The sequence below is a fragment of the Bufo bufo genome, chromosome 8, assembly GCF_905171765.1.
Source record: "Bufo bufo chromosome 8, aBufBuf1.1, whole genome shotgun sequence".
NCBI classification, from domain to species: Eukaryota; Metazoa; Chordata; class Amphibia; order Anura; family Bufonidae; genus Bufo; species Bufo bufo.
The window spans coordinates 12,901,300-12,921,069 of record NC_053396.1 but is presented as its reverse complement, the minus strand read 5'-3'; the positions used below and the strand labels follow the sequence as shown (position 1 = coordinate 12,921,069).

At 50.2% G+C, this 19,770-nt stretch overlaps 1 protein-coding gene across 2 annotated transcripts in view; it reads left to right on the top strand.

Annotated features, from left to right (window-relative positions):
• GRIPAP1 (GRIP1 associated protein 1) overlaps positions 1-18,430 on the top strand; it is a 59,512-nt gene extending 41,082 nt beyond the window's left edge. For both annotated transcript variants that reach the window (XM_040442393.1, XM_040442394.1), the window contains 5 exons: positions 4,350-4,477; positions 5,032-5,154; positions 6,586-6,679; positions 14,255-14,409; positions 18,071-18,430. In XM_040442393.1, the coding sequence (XP_040298327.1) occupies positions 4,350-4,477; positions 5,032-5,154; positions 6,586-6,679; positions 14,255-14,409; positions 18,071-18,160 (590 nt within the window). In that variant the 3' untranslated portion in view covers positions 18,161-18,430. The remainder of the gene's footprint in view (positions 1-4,349; positions 4,478-5,031; positions 5,155-6,585; positions 6,680-14,254; positions 14,410-18,070) is intronic.
• Positions 18,431-19,770: the final 1,340 nt, after the last annotated feature.

The window sequence follows — 19,770 nt, the reverse complement described above, 5'->3', positions numbered from 1 at the left end:
GGAGCTGTCAGGGCTTTTGTTTTCCTCCTTTATTCCTGACACAGAATCTCCGATATTTGGACGCTCTGCAGTGGAGCCGCGCGCTGTAAAGTGATCCTGCTGCAGCACCGAGCCTCTGCCTCCAAGTCAATGAGAGCGTCTGGGGTCAGGAGCGCTTCGTCGCTGTCTCGTCACCCCAGGCTCCGCGTCCTCTCTCTGCGCCTCCTCCCTAGGCACGGGCGCTCAAAGGGCAAAATTTATGCCAGCCAACGGGGTAGGTAGCCAGGTCCCTAACATGGGTGACGCCCCCCCCCCCATGGGAGCTTTCATAGCGTTGTCACCCAGCTATAATATAAAGTTGTCTCTATAGAGCAGGGGTCACAGCTGGTGTGAAACTACAACCCCCAGCATGCTCCATTTATTTCTATGCTGGCTCCAAGAGCAGCCAAAGAAGTGTGCATGCTGGGAGTTGTAGTTTAACAAGAGCTAACCCCTGGTCCCTATGCGTACTTTTTACACTCACTTTTTCCTTCCTTTAATCCGGCATAGACAAAATTCTTATATATTCTGGATCATCAAACGGGCAGAGCGGAGCAGTCAGTATATTGCGGTATTCTAAAATAAATCCTTGAGAAGTGGCAGGCCGGGAGAATTTCTGGACTAATGAATGTCGGATTAAAGGAATTTTCACTGTATAAGGCTACTTTCAGACTAGCATTAAAGTTTTCCGGTACTGAGTTCCGTTCTAGGGGCTCAATACCGGAAAAAAACGCTTCAGTTTTGTCCTAATGCATTCTGAATGGAGAGCAATTCGTTCAGGATGCATCAGGACGTCTTCAGTTCAGTCCCTCTTACGGTATTTGGCCGTAGAAAATACCGCTGCGGTATTTTCTCCGGCCAAATTTCCGGAACACTTGACGTTAATGCCGGATCCGGTACCAAGTCCTCCGGTGAAAACAGACCTTTTAAAAATGTGAAAAAAAATACCGGATCCGCTTTTCCCGATGACACAGGAGAGACGGATCCGGTATTTCAATGCGTTTGTCAGACGGATCCGGAAACAAATGGTATACCAGGATTTCCGGATCCGGCAGGCAGTTCCTCTAACGCTAGTGTGAAAGTACCCTAAATTTGGTATTCTCCTGTGAAGGATCCTGATAAGTTAGAAGCGGCCACTAGGGGCGCTGTCCCATTGGAATTGCCTGTGCATGCGCTGCTCCACTGACTGCGCACGCTCTTTATATTCTAGGGGACATTTCTAGAGAAATCAGTCTCTAGAGATTCTCCAGTCAGTAGGAGACACTGCCGCGTCCTGACGTCTGGTGATTGATTGTACGTTGACCCAGTGCTCCGAAAATAGTCCTCAGGTCATCCTCCTGGCAGAGCTCACATTTAAAGGGACACTACGGGCAAGATATGGAATTTTAGTCATTGGCCGCATTAGAGGTGCCCCATCCACCCCCAAAATTTTACTTTCAAGGTCCGGGGTGTATCGGCAGGCCCAGGCAGTGGGGCGGGCACCTTCACTATTTGCAGCTGCTGAATTTTCCAAATTTTTGCTCGGAGTATCACTTTAAGGATCTGGGAAAGCTGGGTGGATAGCAGCCATATTGGTTGTCACCCAGCTTTCCCAGGGTCAGAAACAGCCCGGGCTGTAAAGAAACTGCTGAATAATTGAAGAGCCCATTGGAAGGATGTGGAAAGCATGATTTTTCCGCTGCGCGTCCGTCGTCTACATGTATGCGGAGCCCCCATAAATATTACAGTGGATTCCCGCAGTAATGCGCCGACCGCCCGGCTCCTGCTTCTGAAATGGACTTTCCAGTTTTACGTAAAAGAGGCGGAAGATTCGTTCGCTAATGAGAAGCCCAGCCGCTTCGGAATAAACTGTGGATTTTAGTTTCTCGTCACTTTCAAGATCTCTGCTTGCTGCTAGTGAATGTACTTTACATTTAGAGGTTGCAAAAAAACTTTCCTGATCATGAGGGCCCCGAGTACAGTCAGCAAGCCGCGCAGCAACCACTCAGGACAGGTTTCCATTCACTGACAGCAAGCGCAGCTCTGATTGGTGAGGAATTAAAGAGAAAGTTTTACGTCAATAGACTTTATGTGCTTAAACTGAAAAACCTTCCCGAGTACAGTCAGCATGTCGTGCAGCACACCATGAGGACAGCTTTTGAGCCTCTGTGGCGTGTTTGCATTCACTGACAGCAAGAACATATCGGATGAATGTTGTTTCACACAAGTAGACTTTATGAGGGCCCCTTACAAGAGAGGGCCGAAGTAAAGTCAGCAAGCAGCGCAGCACACAATGACACCTTTTGAGCCTCCTAAGGTGTGTTTCCATTCACTGACAGCAAACAGTTCTGAATGATGAGAAATTAAAGAGAGCGTTGGATATACAGACCTACTTGGCCTAGTGTGCCACACACACACACACACATCTGGGCGGGGCCTGTACCACCTTTCATCCAGAGCCTCCTGGTTCATGAATATAATGCTAGAATTGAAGAGAATACTGAAACTTCGACAGGCAGAGCGTTGGGAAAGCACGCAGCAGGTGACAACCATATGCCGGCTTTGTCAGTTCTCATTTTTACCCAGTATGCGGGCAACAGGGGTATATGAGGGTGTGATTGGCAAAGGACGGGCTCCTCTGAAGCCCACCCGCCTCTGTTCATGGATGCATGTGAGCAGCCGGTCTCCCACCCATCTGCCACTGTAGTGCAGGCCGCCCCACCGCTCCCTCCTTCCCCGTAATCCCACTAGAAGCATTAAGACTTTCAGCAGAGCATTAATATTTCATTGCTGTGATGAGTCAGGAGGAGGGAGGCAGCGAGAGGCGAACCCAAAATCAGGGTGGAAAGTGCTGAGCCCAAGTAATGCTGGAAGTGAGGGCTGCACCAGGAGGATGAGGATGGAGCGTCACTGCGTATAGTGCAGGGGGTGACCGGTCCTGTACACTGCGTATAGTGCAGCGGGTGACCGGTCCTGTACACTGCGTATAGTGCAGGGGGTGACCGGTCCTGTACACTGCGTATAGTGCAGGGGGTGACCGGTCCTGTACACTGCGTATAGTGCAGGGGGTGACCGGTCCTGTACACTGCGTATAGTGCAGCGGGTGACCGGTCCTGTACACTGTGTATAGTGCAGGGGGTGATCGGTCCTGTACACTGCGTATAGTGCAGGGGGTGACCGGTCCTGTACACTGTGTATAGTGCAGGGGGTGACCGGTCCTGTACACTGCGTATAGTGCAGGGGGTGACCGGTCCTGTACACTGCGTATAGTGCAGGGGGTGACCGGTCCTGTACACTGCGTATAGTGCAGGGGGTGACCGGTCCTGTACACTGCGTATAGTGCAGGGGGTGACCGGTCCTGTACACTGCGTATAGTGCAGGGGGTGACCGCTCCTGTACACTGCGTATAGTGCCGGGGGTGACCGCTCCTGTACACTGCGTATAGTGCAGGGGGTGACCGCTGCTGTACACTGCGTATAGTGCAGGGGGTGACCGCTCCTGTACACTGCGTATAGTGCAGGGGGTGACCGGTCCTGTACACTGTGTATAGTGCAGGGGGTGACCGGTCCTGTACACTGTGTATAGTGCAGGGGGTGACCGCTCCTGTACACTGCGTATAGTGCCGGGGGTGACCGCTCCTGTACACTGCGTATAGTGCAGGGGGTGACCGGTCCTGTACACTGCGTATAGTGCAGGGGGTGACCGGTCCTGTACACTGCGTATAGTGCCGGGGGTGACCGCTCCTGTACACTGTGTATAGTGCAGGGGGTGACCGGTCCTGTACACTGCGTATAGTGCAGGGGGTGACCGCTCCTGTACACTGCGTATAGTGCCGGGGGAGACCGGTCCTGTACACTGCGTATAGTGCAGGGGGTGACCGGTCCTGTACACTGCGTATAGTGCAGGGGGTGACCGCTCCTGTACACTGCGTATAGTGCAGGGGGTGACCGCTCCTGTACACTGCGTATAGTGCAGGGGGTGACCGCTCCTGTACACTGCGTATAGTGCAGGGGGTGACCGCTCCTGTACACTGCGTATAGTGCCGGGGGAGACCGCTTCTGTACACTGCGTATAGTGCAGGGGGTGACCGCTCCTGTACACTGCGTATAGTGCCGGGGGTGACCGCTCCTGTACACTGCGTATAGTGCCGGGGGTGACCGCTCCTGTACACTGCGTATAGTGCAGGGGGTGACCGCTCCTGTACACTGCGTATAGTGCCGGGGGTGACTAGATGACTATGGTCTCTGCCGTGGCTCATGGTGGCCTTGGTTTCACCTCACATCTGACCAGCCATGTATGCTTGTGTCTTTTCTCCATGTTCCGCAGCTAACAACCCCCATTCTCCGCTTTAGGTTTGGAGGACTTGGTACTGGCCGAAATTAGCTCTCCCAGCCGGACCCAGACGGGCGATAGCAGCAGCGTCTCCTCCTTCAGCTACCGAGAGATCATGAAGGAGAACGCAACCCCCAGCAGCAATAAGGTAATGGTGTACTGTCGGGGCATGCTGAGAGTTGTAGTCTAGCAGCCGCTGGTGGTGGAGACCACTGCCATCCTTCTGACATTGGACTCTCCTTGCGTAAATCGTTTGCGTCATCGGCCCTCGCTCTAGATGTGACCAGTCTGGGCCTCCTCAGATCTTCAGTCATGGAGGAGAAGATAGGACTTTGTGATGTGGCGGAGAAATCTCCGGGCGGCTTTTCTCCAGACGTCTCACGAGGTTAATTAGCTGGTAGGATCTTTGCTCCTGGGTTCATCTGGATGAATTCTTCCTCCTTGGAACACGATGGGATAGAAGATGAATGGCTGATGATGGGGATGTTCTGTAGATGCCACCCAGGGGTCTCCTCGTGGTCTGACCTCGGCTCAGTCCTCAGTACATTAAGGGTGGCGGGTGAGATCGGAAATAAGGGTTGTGCGCCAGCGAAAAGTATTTGAGAGAACGGCTCTCAAGGCTTGGATTAGGGTGGGGTGCGGAAGGGGTGTAATGTGGAAGTGTGTTCATGCTGGGTCCTATATAACAGTTCTCCCCTCTAGTCTAACAGCGGAAGCCCCCAGTCGCAGCCGCAGAGACCGGCCGAGCTGTCAGATGATGAGATGTCCGACCTGTTCCAGAGATTAGCCGAAATCCAGCAGGAAAAATGGTTGCTGGAAGAAAAGGTAACCTGCCCTTGTCCCGTCTTAAAGGATAGAGGTTAACCACTATCTACAGGATAGGGGATAACATAACTGATCTGTGGGGGTCCTCCGACCACTCCCGAGAACCCCCAATCTAATGCGTCATGCTGCTCCATTTATTCTCTAAGAGACCGCCGAGTGCAGCCCTCGACGTCCCATAGAGAATGAATGGAGAGGCATGGTCCATTAATATCTGATCCTCTGCACAGACTTGTCTACCTGCTGCCACCACTAGAGGGAGCTCACTGTATACTGGTTCTGGATTGAACTCAATAATAACAGTATGCAGTGAGCTCCCTCTAGTGGCGGCTGCAGGTAGTCATCCTATAATTCTTTGTCAGTGCAGGATAGGCCATCAATGGGGAATGGAACCCCAGATCTCAAGAGCAGACGGACCCTCACCCTGCAGTAGGTTATCCACTATTCCAGGGCTAGGCAACCTCCGGTACTCCAGCTGTTGTGAAACTACAACCCCCAGCATGCATACTTGCTCTGCTCTTCTCAGATCTCTCATAGAAATGAATGGAGCATGCCGGGAATTGTAGTTTCACAACAGCTGGAGTGCGGAAGGTTGCTGACCCCTGCCCTATCCTGTGCGCTGATGAGTTCTAGCAAGCCTTAAACTGGCCGTACACATTCAGTAGCTGACCGCTATTCCTCCTGACCCCCCATCGCTCGCTTCATACACATGCATGCTCAGTTTGGCTGAGCATGCATGTGTTCTTCATGATGAGTTGGGAGTAAGCCGCTGCCATACACCCTTGTGAAATTGAGCATGCCCTATCCTCTCCAAGTGACTGTGCCTGAGCTGCAATACCAAGCACAGCCACTATACAATGTATGGCGCTGTGCTTGGTGTACTGTGAAGTGGTCGCAGCGCTCGTGCTAGAGGTCAGACCCCCACTGATTTGATATTGATGACCTCTCCTGAGGTCTCTTGTCCATGGGCTGCATCTGGTATTACGTCTCAGCCCCAGTCTCCTAGCTGCAATACCGGACAATGCCCATTGGCAGGAGTGGCGCTATATCTCCACATCCTGCTTTTGTATCTCAGTCAGCTGCTCCTAATTTGCCCATCTGTGCCATGAAGCTGATGGTGATATGATAAATCTTGACCACTTGACGCCCAGTGTATTAAAGGAGTTGCCCAGGATTAGAAAAAGATGGCTGCTTTGCTGCAACAACAGCGCCACACCTGCCATAGGTTGTACGTGGTATTGCAGCTCAGTCCCATTCACTTCAGTAGAGCTGAGCTGCAGTACTAGGTACAACCCGTGGACAGGCGTGAAGGAAGCAGCCATGTTTTTCTAATCCCGGTTCTAAAGCCGGTTCGTCCGGACGGATCATCCGCCGTTTTCATCTCTTACCAGCGCTGACTGTGGATTTAATTTGAGTTTTGTGTCTCTGCTGCAGGTGAAGCACTTAGAAGTGAGCAGCGCGTCTATGGCCGAGGATCTGTGCAGGAAGAGCGCCATCATTGAGTCATACGTCATGGACAGCAGGATCGGTGAGTGCCCCCTTAGGCCGGCCAATTCAGAATAGGGATGCACTTCACTCGCCTTTACTCTCTGGTTTCATCCACCCTGATTGACAACCATCATTCTTTGTTACTGACACCTTTTCCTTGTCATCATTTTGAAATGAGCCAGAATGTTAAAATAGCATCAGGCTGGGAGAAAAGGGGTCCGAAGTAAAACATAGGGGGCTCGCAGCCCTATTCACACCTGACATTGGATTACACTCACTTTATATACAGGTATATGTCTGCGTCTGGACCTGTTCCACCAGAGATAAGCGGTGCCACCTATATTAGGTGGCCACTTATCTTATGTTGTCTCCCTGTTAAAAGTAACTGCCAAATTCTTCTGAACCATGTGCAAGGTCAAGATGGAGTCAAGTCTGAGAGCTATTGGCCTAATGACCTGTGATACATCTACAGCCTGCTTACAGGGGTTGTCCAGGATTTTAATGATGATGGTCCATTAATATCTGATCCTCTGCACAGACTTGTCTGTCTGCTGCCACCACTAGGGGGAGCTCACTGCATACTGATTTTGCCTTGAGTTCAATAATAACACTATGCAGTGAGCTCCCTCTAGTGGCGGCTGAAAGCAGTCATCCTATTATTCTTTGTCAGTGCAGGATAGGCCACCAATATCTGCACCCCCACTGATTGGGGGAATGGAACCCCAGATCTCAAGAGCAGACGGACCCTCACCCATCAGTAGGTTATCCACTATTCCAGGGGTAGGCAACCTCCGGAACTCCAGCTGTTATGAAACTACAACTCCCAGCATGCAAACTGGCCTAATGACCTGTGATATATCTACAGCCAGCTTACAGAGGTTGTCCAGGATTTTAATATTGATGATCCATTAATATCTGATCCTCTGCACAGACTTGTCTACCTGCTGCCACCACTAGGGGGAGCTCACTGCATACTGATTTTGCATTGAGCTCAATAATAACACTATGCAGTGAGCTCCCTCTAGTGGCGGCTGAAAGCAGTCATCCTATAATTCTTTGTCCGTGCAGGATAGGCCACCAATATCTGCACCCCCACTGTTTAGATGTTTCAGAGTAGCTGCAGTGGCGGAACCACACAGCTCCGTCCATTTGCAGTGGAGGAGTAGGAGGAGCATGGTTGTTCCTAGCTCTGTCCACTACACGTTGGATGGAGCGGTGTAGTTCCAGCACCAGAGCTACTCTAAAACAGCTAATCATGGGGGTTGATAGATCCCTGCCAATCTAGCACTGATATACAGTTATAGGATGACTACCTGCAGCCACCACTAGAGGGAGCTCACTGCATACAGTGTTATTATTGAGTTCAATGGAGAACCAGTACGCAGTGAGCTCCTTCTAGTGGTGGCTGCAATGTAGACATGTCAGTTTATAAAGCTTGTCCAATCCAATATTGGTGGCCTATCCTGAAGTTAACTGTTAACATCCTGAACAACCCCCTTAAAGTGAATCCTAAATATTCAACAATGTGTCATTTGTAAGTACTAAGTTCTGTTCTAGTTAATTCCTCAGTATAGCGATTCGAGCTGTTTTTCTGATACAGAGCTCCAAATCCTCTGCCTAGATATAGAATTACAGGAGGACATGTGTTCTACCTGCAGCCACCACTAGAGGGAGCTCACTGCATACAGTGTTATTATTGAGTTAAATAGAGAGCCAGTATGCAGTGAGCTCCCTCTAGTGGTGGCTACAAAGTAGACATGACAGCATTTAAAGTTTTGTCTAATCCGATACTGATGGCCTATCCTGAAGATAGGTTATCAATTGTTAAAATCCCGGACTACCTGTATCATTTGTAGGTCCTAAGTTCTATTAATTCCTCAGTATAGCAATTCAAGCGTCTGATACAGATCTCCAAGTCCTCTGCCTAGACATGCTTTCTACCTTTTTTTTTTTAGCTTAATAGGCTCAGAATTCTGTGCCAATTACTTTCTTAATATATCTTTATAGCAGTCAGAGAACCAATTCTCTGATACAGAGCTCCAAATCCTCTGCACAGACTTTATAAAAAAAAAAGAGATGTGTACCTGCGGCCACCACTAGAGGGAGCTCGCGGCATACTGGTTCTGCATTGAACTCAATAATAACACTGCATGCAGTGAGCTCCCTCTAGTGGTGATAAAAAAAGAGATGTGTACCTGCGGCCACCACTAGAGGGAGCTCACTGCATGCAGTGTTATTGAGTTCAATACAGAACCAGTATGCCGCGAGCTCCCTCTAGTGGTGGCCGCAGCTATACATCTCTTTTTTTTTATAAAGTCTGTGCAGAGGATTTGGAGCTCTGTATCAGAGAATCTGTTCTCTGACTGCTATAAAATGTATTGACAACGTAATTGGCACAGAATGTTGTGCCTATCTAGCTAAAAAAAAAAAAAAAAAAAAGCGGAATTTCACTCCTCCTTTTCTCTCCGCTCGGTGTCCACCTATATCTTATATGGATGCACACCATGATATTACCTGCCTAGAAGCCGTCCTGGTAAGTGCTGCAATACGTTCTCCTGCATCTGTACAAGGTAATCGTATAAATCGTCCTCCTTCGTTCACTTAGGCATCATTAGCGCTTTACTCCGGTTAATGCATCTTAAGTACATGGCTCTCCTGGACGGCAGGGGCTGCGTGTGTCTCCAGGAACGCAGCATGGGTGTAACCGCCGCCAATAATAACCCATTTTTTTCCCTCTCCCTGCGGTTATTTACTCGTGAGCGATCGCTCGCTGTCATGAAATAAACACTTCCCTGTAGAGGTTTGCCCATTGCCAGGCGCTGTGGGTGTTTGAGCGGATGTGGCCGAGATGCCAGCGCTGCCATTCCTCCCACCACCTGTCTGCCAGTCTGCGTTGGCATCCATGCCTCCATCCTCTCTTCCCCCCCCCCTCCTCTTTCCCCGACTTATGTTGGCTCACCTCTCTCTGTCCTTGGATTGTCGCCGGATCTCGTTACCTCTTCTCTCCACTTGCGCCGCCTTAAAAAAGTGACCTACAAAGTTATCAAAGACAGTTCTTCTCCTCCACAGGGTCCTCCTGCCCGATGCCAAGGTACAGCCCCTGGGTCATTGTGGTCATGATGTATCCCACAGGGGAGCGACCTATCGAAATGATAATCACGACCTGTCGATCGGATCTAATGAGTGGCCGTAAATTATTACAGATTTAGTGTTGAATATAAAAACCGGAGAAAAAACATTTTGGGCTTTGGGGTGAAGGGTATCCGAGTTGGTTACTTGCAAAATGTAATGGTGCCAGCCCTAGGTCCTAACATCCACCTTAAATGGAAGGACCAGGTTCTTTAGGATGTCCATCTTCTCCAATAGGGTATAAGGCATGGTCTTAAAGGGGTTTTCTGGGAGTTTTACACTGATGACCTATCTGCTGGATCTGATCGGTGGGGGTCTGACACCCGGGACCCCTGCCAATCAGCTGCTTGAGAAGGCACTGGTTGCTTCCAGTAGTGCTGCGGCCTTCTCTCAGCTTTTCCTAGGCCAGTGACGACACTTTCATCTTCAGACCCATAGAAGAGAATGGGGCTGAGTGCAATACCAAGCACGGCCACTATACAGTGTACGGCGCTGTGCTTGGTGAGCTGAGAGCAGGCCGCACCGCTCACAGGAGCAGCAGTGCCTTCTCAAACAGCTGATCTGTGAGTGTCGGACTGATGACCGGTCCAGAAAAACTCCCGGAAAATTCTTTTAACCCGTAAAAAAGCGGCGGCCCAGCCTAAGGCCCCTTAGTGGCGCCCACTGCATGTAAAGTGCTGACAGAGGGAGAGGACTCCCTCTGTCTCCCATCGGCACCCTGCAAATGCAATCGCGGGGTGCCAATGTGTGTGAAGGCTGGCTGGGGTCTGATGTGGGCCCCAGACCAGCCTTGAGTAATTGGGCGCAGCCTATTGGTCAATATCAGAATAGCACTGATATTAAAATTCTATGATCTATACGAAAAATGCATTGCATTTTAAAATCAATCAGAAGGTTGTCTGTTATAGTCCCCTTGTGAGACTATTAAGCGGTAAAAAAAAATACAATAAAAAAAATACCATATAAAGAAATTGCAAAAAAAAATAAATCTCCCCCATATGTTTGGTATTGCCGTGTCTGTAACGACCCGGACTACATAAATATCATGTAAATTATCCCCTACGGTGAACGCCTTAAAAAAATTTAAAAAAATGACAGAATTGCTCATTTATTCTTAATTGCCACCGAAAAAACTTAATCAACAAGCGATCAAAAAAGCGGCATTTACTCCAAAATCAAACGAATGAAAAATACAAGTAATCCCGCAAAAATCAAGCCCTCACACAAATCCATAGAACGAAAAATAAAAAAAGTTATGGGTCTTGGGAAGCGGCAATGCAAAAACATTTTTTTCTTTAAAAAAATAAAATAAAAAAGGTTTTATTGCAAAAAAGTAGTAAAACGGAAAAAAATATATATGTATCTGGTATGACTGTAATCGTAGTGGCCCAGAGAATAAAGATATTATGTTATTTATGCCGAAAAATGAACGCCATAAAATTTATAACGTAAAAACCCAGTGGCAGTATTGCTGTTTTTCCCATCTCCCTCCCAGAAAGAGTTAATAAAAGTTAATCAGAAATGTATGTGTAACCCCAAAATGGCGCCATTTAAAAACTACAACTTGTCCCTCAAAAAACAAGCCCTCGTAATGCTATATAGACGGAAAAATGAAAAAAGTTATAGCTCTTGGAAAGCGACAATGAAAAAAGGAAGAAAAACAATTGGTCAGTAAGGCCCAAAACAGGCTGGTCACTAAGGGGTTACACAGACAACACTTTCTATACTCTGGTTTTCGAAAACCACCAATAGGGGGAGCTCAGGAGTTCCATGTGTAAACAGAATGCAGTAAGCTCCCCCTAGTGGTGACTGTAGACGGACCATTGTATCATTTAAAGGGGGTTGTCCCAGAAAGCTAAATTCCTGGATAACCCCTATAACATATATATATATACAGTCCTCAACATTGAAATTGCAATACCAAGAAGGACGGCAAATGGAGGAAGTAGCAGATGTCACCAAGATCTGCAGATGAGGACATTTTGAAGCACCTAGCTCCAATCTGTGGCATGTGGGAGGGGCATAAAAGCCAGATTGAAAGCAACGTTTTTTTTTAGACACATGAAACCAGAAAAATTGGATCAAGTCGTGTGGGGCGATTGTTCAGCCATTTTATCATGTGCTCCCCAGCAAGCAACAACCGGAATAAAAAAATATAGGTCTGTCAGCTAGCCTGCTTGTTGGCGGTTTCCTATGTAAATGAACAATATACAATTGCAATTTTCAGACCAATAAATTATAGTTGGTGATGTCATCATGTGACATCACCCGGATTCTTGTACCATACCACCCAGTACAAGGCATTATTGATTGAGCCATAGAAAAATGTACACAAGGGAATCGGTTAGATTTGGGTCTCCCTTGTGTACATGTGATGGGTGACATGTATCAATATGTGCCTTACCTCCTTATGCGGGAATCCCGATGATGTCACATGATGACATCACAGCAACTACTAACTATATGACATGAGCTGATTGGCATATCATTATGAGAGAGAGAGAATCTATTAGATATGCCAGACCCCTCCAAAAGTAGTGACCGCTTGTAGACGGCTGTTTTCGGGTTCTCGCCCCTTGTCGGTACAGAGCAGGATGGATGAGATGCAGATCAGGGGTGGGGGCGTACGGAGCCCCATGCAACCAAACCAGAGACTCTTCCGTAAAGAAGACCGCTGTCTCATCCAGCCTACCAGCACCCTGCTCTATGCTGACGAGGGGCGGGTAAACCGACACCGCTGTCTACATGTGGGTCACTCCTCATTTTGGAGAAGTCTCTGGTGTGGCTGATGTCAGGTAGTTCCCATTGATGTGAACGCAGCAGTGGCCACGCTTGCGCAGTGCGTTCTCCATTCATTTCTATGGGACTGATGAAAACAGGCCACACTCGCTCAGCTATTTTCGGAAATTCCCATAAAAATTAATGGAGAGCGCACCGCCTAATGGGAACACCGGAGAGAGCCGATCCCGGTCTCCACTATGTCTGGCAGTCCCATAGAAATGAATGGAGAGAATGCCATACATGTGCAGTGTGCCCTCCTTTACTTTCGGGGGCCCGTTCTGAAGAAAGGTGCAGGTCCCAGAGGCCCGCCCTCTTCGTAGCGATATGCCATCAAAATTCCAGATGACACAACCCTATTTAATATGGATGGATCAATATCTGATCGATTGGGGTCTGGCTCCCAGCTGTTGGAATGGGCAGCGGCACCCGGGCACGCGTTACGGCCTGTATCTCAGCCTGTGATGTCACGTCCATCGGTCACGTGACCATACCGTAGCTCCGTCCCGTTCAACTGAATGGAATTGTGCTGCAATACCAAGCACTGCCACTACACAATGGACGGCGCTGTGCTGGGTATAGTATGAAGAGGCCGCAGAGCTCGGCCCCACTACTGCCGGGAGTCGGACCCACTACTGATATGATGTTGATGAGCCATTCCTTGAGCGGGGATTGCAGCTCAGTGATGCCTCTGGAAGACAAGGGGTTAAATAGCACTGTACTATGCCCATCTGAGGCTCGCAGTGACGGCGGATGATTATGTAATGAGCTCTGGATAGAAAGGAGTTTGCTGCGGAGAGGAGATCAGGGCAAACAAGGGTTAAACGCTGCCCGTAACGTGCACAGGAGGCGGATTTCACCAGGGATCGGAGGCCATCTAGCGCAGATTAGGTGACCCAATGATTTTATCATGCGTCTGGATGCCCGGCGGTCGCGCTGCCACCGTACTTGTAATTCGTACCCTGCCAATCTGATATGTGTTACCGCCGGAGCCTGGCGCGATTCTGGGAGGACAGCATTGTGAGGATTCTAATCGCGAGGAGCGTTCAGCGCTGACATGCTCATGTCTTCTACACGTTCTCTACCCCCCCCCCCCCCCTTCCCCTTGCCCGACACTTGCCACCTCTGCCTCGACGAGACCGATCTCACTCTTTAAGTATAGCGTGGCATCAGGGGACCCTACCTAATGCAGTGGCAGGCTTCCCCTCCAATCATATATGGCACGGTGATGCCAAGGCCTCGACCCCATCCTCCCGACGTGAGACTAACCGGACCTGACACGCATTGTGGATTTTTGAGGCCGTCAGCAAGTAGGGGGGCTGCAAGGTGTGAATAATTTAGCTGCAGGAAGATTGGCTGATGTTTTATTTACTAAGGCAGAAAATGGAGAGGTGAGGGGTGCGCCGCCGCCGAGGAGGGAGCGGGCAGACCAGCGCGGGCAGATTCAGCGTCTGAGAATGTGGATGGAGATGATAAGACCCTAAATTATTTAAATTACGATCAAAACACCTTTGTATGATTCCCCGAGCCGGCCTCTGCCGGGGGATGAGATCTTTCAGCGTCCCAAGTCCTCCTTTCCTGCAGATCCAGACTCTTAAATCCTCCATGTTTCAGAGGCAGGACACTAGTGGATCCTGCCATGTGGGCCACGACGTTGTATCTTCTCCAAGGCCTCCTCATTCCTTCAGGTCTTTTCTCTTTCCTGCAGACGTGTCGGCCATCCACGGGCAGGTAGATCGCAGCAGCCTCAGCAGCGTCCTCCGAGATCTGGTGAAACCGGGCGACGAGAACCTGAGGGAGATGAACAAGAAGCTGCAGAACATGCTGGAGGAGCAGCTCACCAAGAACATGCACCTGCAGAAGGTGAGCGCGTGATGCCACCCCACGTTCTTCAAGTGGCACTGTGCTTTCAGGAAACTTTTTTGATATGTCAGAGGGACATGTCAAAGGTTTAAATTGTTGGGGGTCTGAGCGCTGAAACCCCCACTGATCTCTAGAAGGAAGGGAGAGAAGCGCTCGCTTATCGCTCCCTCTCTCCTAGCTGCACGAGATGGAAACCAGATGGGCCCATAGACTTTCTGTTGAGCTTGTCTCCCTTCCTGTCCTGCAGTGAGGATAGCGCCCTATCCAAACACTTCTCTCGCCTTGTTCTAGAGATTGATGGGGTATCAGCGCTCAGACCCCCAATGATCCCTCTGACATATCAAAAGTTTCCTAAAAGTACAGTGACCCTTTAAGGTGGCCATCCTCAAACTGCGGCCCTCCAGCTGTTGTAAGACTACAACTCCCACAATGCCCTGCTGTAGGCTGTTCGGGCATGCTGGGAGTTGTAGCTTTGCAACAGCTTGGAGGGCCGCCGTTTGAGGAAGCCTGCCATACACAGTCCGCCAAACCCGCAGGGGGGACCGGTCAACCATCTTTTTTCCCTACAGCAGATGTTAAATTCAACATGCCAATTCTCAAAGGACATATGCTGCCACCTGTTGAGACTGCAGCTGATTAGGCGAGACTTAGTACCCCAAAAGAGACAGCATGACGGTGGAGAAGAGACTAAGGGCTGTTTCAGAGGTGCGTGGGGTTCCCCGTTATGGACGCTGCTGGTTTCGCAGGAGCACACGGCATTATACTGATTTATAATGCTGTGTGTCTCTACATGACCTGTATCTACAGAATTAGGGCTCGTGCACACGAACGTGTGGGACCTGTTGCTGTGCTGTGGGACCGCAAATTGCGGTATGCATTTGTGGATGTGGACCCATTCACTTGAATGGGTCCACGATCCGCAATATTCTGTCCGCGGTGCGGAAGCACTGACCGAAATCCCATGGAAGAGCTCTGTGCCTCCGCTCCGTATATTGCGGACCCATTCAAGTGAGTGCACACAGCCAGTGCCCATATATTGCAGACCCGCTGTTTGCCTCACATGTTCGTGTGCATGAGCCCTTATACTGACATAATGCTGTCAGTGTAATTCAGTAGATACAGGTCATGTAGAGACACGCAGCCTTATAATGCCGTGTGCCCCTGAGAAACGAACAGTGTCCATAATGGGGAATGGTGATCACACACGGAGCATGTTTCCCGCACAGGACACGCTCGTCTGAAACAGTCCTAAGGCGGCCATTCAAACTCTCGTGCAGCTGACAACCCCTTGGCTCAGCATGGGGAGAGGTAGAAAGCATTTGGCGGCTGCTTATCCCTCCCTTAAACAAATGGATTAGGCATGTTGAAATCCAACTGCTCAGTCCTTTTTTTTCTTTCTCTCTCCCCAACATCTGCCATTGGAGTAATGCATTTGGGGCCCCTCAGACTTTATGTACATGGAGATGTGGTGAAGTCTGAGACCATACAAGGTGTAAACCCCTTTCTTGTACCGGAAATCCGACGCAACGCTCTAGCCAGCTGGAATTGGTTTGGACCTTTGCTTTAGGATGCGGGAATCTTTGAGCGGCACCAAAGGGGTCCGAGCTCCCGGTAGACTTCCATCAATATCTATGACGTATCAAAGGATCAGCGTTCTCCTTGAAGGCTTTTATAGGATGGATACATAAATGCTGTCGAAATGCATCCTCACTCCAAGCCCTGAGATAAGGAAAATAATTGCACTTGACAGTCGTCTCCATTCATTCAGCATGTAATCGACTGGAGGCTTTACCCCACAGAGGGGGACGCATGTTCTCCCCCCCCCCCAGTAGCTGGCACCTCAGGGATATTCCTTTGACGTAGCGGAGGTCGCTGGATGTTGCTGAGGCAGGTAATGGGCTCAGTGGGAAATGAGCCACGAGGCAATATCAGCCTTATCATTTCGCAAGACTTTTAATCAATACTCGGTAATGGCCGTGTTAGCAATGTGCTGATACAGGAGCACTCAGGGGCTGTCCTCACGCCAGTGCTGGCTGCTTGGACAGGGATAGAGAAGATAAGGGTAGTAGTAGAGAAAGTGTCGATAATATTGCCAGCCGGGATAGTTTGTATAAAGATGCCGAGTCTCATAGCGATGGGTCAGGTCCCCCGTTACTGCAGATAGAAGGTATCAGTGGCAGATCTTAGTAAAGCCGTTCTGAGGTCAGAATGATAAAGCATCGCGGCCGAATCACAGCGTCCTAGCTCAGCACTGGTCCGGGTACACGGTCCCTCAGAAGAGTCTGCCATGTACTGGAAATGGTTTACCCCGTGGCTAGTGTTGAGCGAACTTCTGTTTTAAGTTCGGCGTCTAAAGTTCGGCTTCCGGTTAGCGAAGAATCCCGATATGGATTCCGAATTCCGTTGTGTTCCGTGGTAGCGGAATCAATAATGGCCGATTTATTGATTCTGCTACCACGGACCACAACGGAATTCCGAATCCATATCGGGATTCTCCGCTAATCGGAAGCCGAACTTTAGATGCCGAACTTAAAACAGAAGTTCGCTCAACAGTACCCGTGGCTAGTCTTCCTGCACACACGGCCCGTCCTCTCCGGTCACTACACACACGGCCCGTCCTCTCCGGTCACTACACACACGGCCCGTCCTCTCCGGTCACTACACACACGGCCCGTCCTCTCCGGTCACTACACACACGGCCCGTCCTCTCCGGTCACTTCGCACGCGGCCCGTCCTCTCCGGTCACTACGCACGCGGCCCGTCCTCTCCGGTCACTACGCGCGCGGCCCGTCCTCTCCGGTCACTACGCGCGCGGCCCGTCCTCTCCGGTCACTACGCGCGCGGCCCGTCCTCTCCGGTCACTCCGCGCGCGGCCCGTCCTCTCCGGCCACTACGCGCGCGGCCCGTCCTCTCCGGTCACTACGCGCGCGGCCCGTCCTCTCCGGTCACTACGCGCGCGGCCCGTCCTCTCCGGTCACTACGCGCGCGGCCCGTCCTCTCCGGTCACTACGCGCGCGGCCCGTCCTCTCCGGTCACTACGCGCGCGGCCCGTCCTCTCCGGTCACTACGCGCGCGGCCCGTCCTCTCCGGTCACTACGCGAGCGGCCCGTCCTCTCCGGTCCCTACGCGCGCGGCCCGTCCTCTCCGGTCCCTACGCGCGCGGCCCGTCCTCTCCGGTCCCTACGCAGACTTGGAGTCTTGCCGGCTATTTCTTGCGGGTTGTACTTTCTTGTGTGCAGGGAGGACATGAGAAGGTCAGATCTCGGCTGCCACTGTGCAAGGAATCCATTCCATTGATTTTCCGATTGCATAGAACCTGCAGCCTGGGAATAGCAATGTGAAAAGCCTCTTCCTACTGCTGGGAGAAGCAGATTTCTTAAGTGTCGCCTTAACCTTCATGTACCAAGAAGGGGGCGCCACGTGACAGACATGATCACAGGGCACCGGGGGACGGCACAGTCAGCGGACATGAAAGTGATAGGACAAGTGGCGGTCTGTCCCTATAGACGGAGTCTGTGGAGTTCTTCTGCCCAAATATTACTAGTTCCCTGTAATTACCCCAGAAGATATCCCGTGTGATACCCTGAACAAGAGGGGCGCTGTTTCCTAATCCTGGACAACCCCTTTAAGGCCTCTAATTCTTTCTCCTTCTCTCACGCAGGACCTTGAAGCTCTGTCCCAGGAGATTGTCCGACTAAGCAAAGAATGTGTGCCTGCACATGGGAGCCCCCAGAACCCCTCCAAAAGCTGAAACCAGGACTGCCGCTTTATTTCGACCATCTCAGACGTCCCCCCCAGTATTGTCGCCCCTCTATGATTTAACTGAACTGTATCCCCCCCCCCCCCCATAATTTTGCTCTTACATTCCCCCTAGGCTGGTGCATTCCATGTGTGCGTCCATTTTATGTCTTTTGCCTCTTATAATGTGGGGGGGGGGGGGGGGGAAGCAAGTGAAGGAGATAAGGGCACGCCCGCCTCTCAGTTTCCTTAGGGTTCCTCTCACTGGCTCACCTCTCTTGCCCCTCACAGCCCCAGATCCCACCCTTGTACACCATTCATCTTTCAGAGTTCCATTTTTCGGCCACTGCATTGACATACAATGATCCTTCCTGCCTGCAGCAGCCACTAGGGGGAGCTCACTGTATACTGTTTTACTATGGAGCTCAATGTATAAACTGTATGCAGTGAGCTCCCCCTAGTGGTGGTCAAAGGCAGCCAGAATTTTATCATTGGTTTAAGAGAAAACTAAGCTCCGACTAACTCAAAGTCCCCGAGTCCCCTGTGCGAGTGAAGCAGCACCTCTCCATTGACTCCTATGGGACTGCTGGAGATAGCTGAGCGCTGCAGATAGCAGTCCTACAGGATTTAACAGGAGAAGCGGTCTCTACTGGGACCCCGGTTCTACTGATCACAGTGGTCCCACCATTCATTATACTGATTACCTACTAATGGGAAAACCCCTTTAAGGGAACTCTAGCCAAGAGTCGAGTTGCTCCTTCAAGGGGTATTCGTGCCTGAAGCATTTCTCACCTATCCAGTGGAGTCCCCCTTTAAGCCCGGGAGGTCTAGGCAGGTCCGCTCACTTATAGATGCCAGTAAGTGTTATTTATTTCTGGGCCTGAGCACAGTAGAGGAGGATAGAAAAATAAATAAATCTTGTGTATTCTTAACTTCAGACCTGTTCCCTACACACAGTAGAGGCGGCCATCTTTTAAAGGGGGTTATCCCGTGTTTAATGTAAAAAAAATGCAAATCCAATATCACATAGTAACAAACTTAGAACCAGCCCTGTACCTCGCATAGATCCATTAATTTCTGAAATTGCTCTTTACATTTATTTCAAGCTGTCAGTTCAGGGTGTGTCCTTTCTGCTGCAGCTCAAGGGGTGGGGCCGTCCTCAGGGGGAGGGCGCCGTTTTTGCAGCAGCTGGTGACATTTGAAGGATGGAACTGAGCATGTGCGTCCACCTTAGTGAGCTGGACAAAGAATTTAGAAAATGAGGAAACAGCAGGTGGCGCTATAATGATAGATTTCAGTGAATAACTCAGCGGGGATGCAAAATTTTTAATGACATGCAATTACAAAAGTGTTCAGCTCCCGGCGCTGGTCTGAAATATGTAGACTATTTTTCGTAGGTCAAACCCCTTTAAGCTAGTCCATGATTTCCGTGCATTGTGATGGCTAGCTTATGACAAAATGGCCGCCTCCTGTGCGCACAACGGGCCAGTGATGGAGACTTCGATTTTTCTTGCACCCAGGAGGTTGATATACTGTATATAATGTCATGTGCTCCGCTTTCTATACATATATGTATTTAATGACCTGTATATATATCTATCATTGTGCGTGAGATTGCGCGTC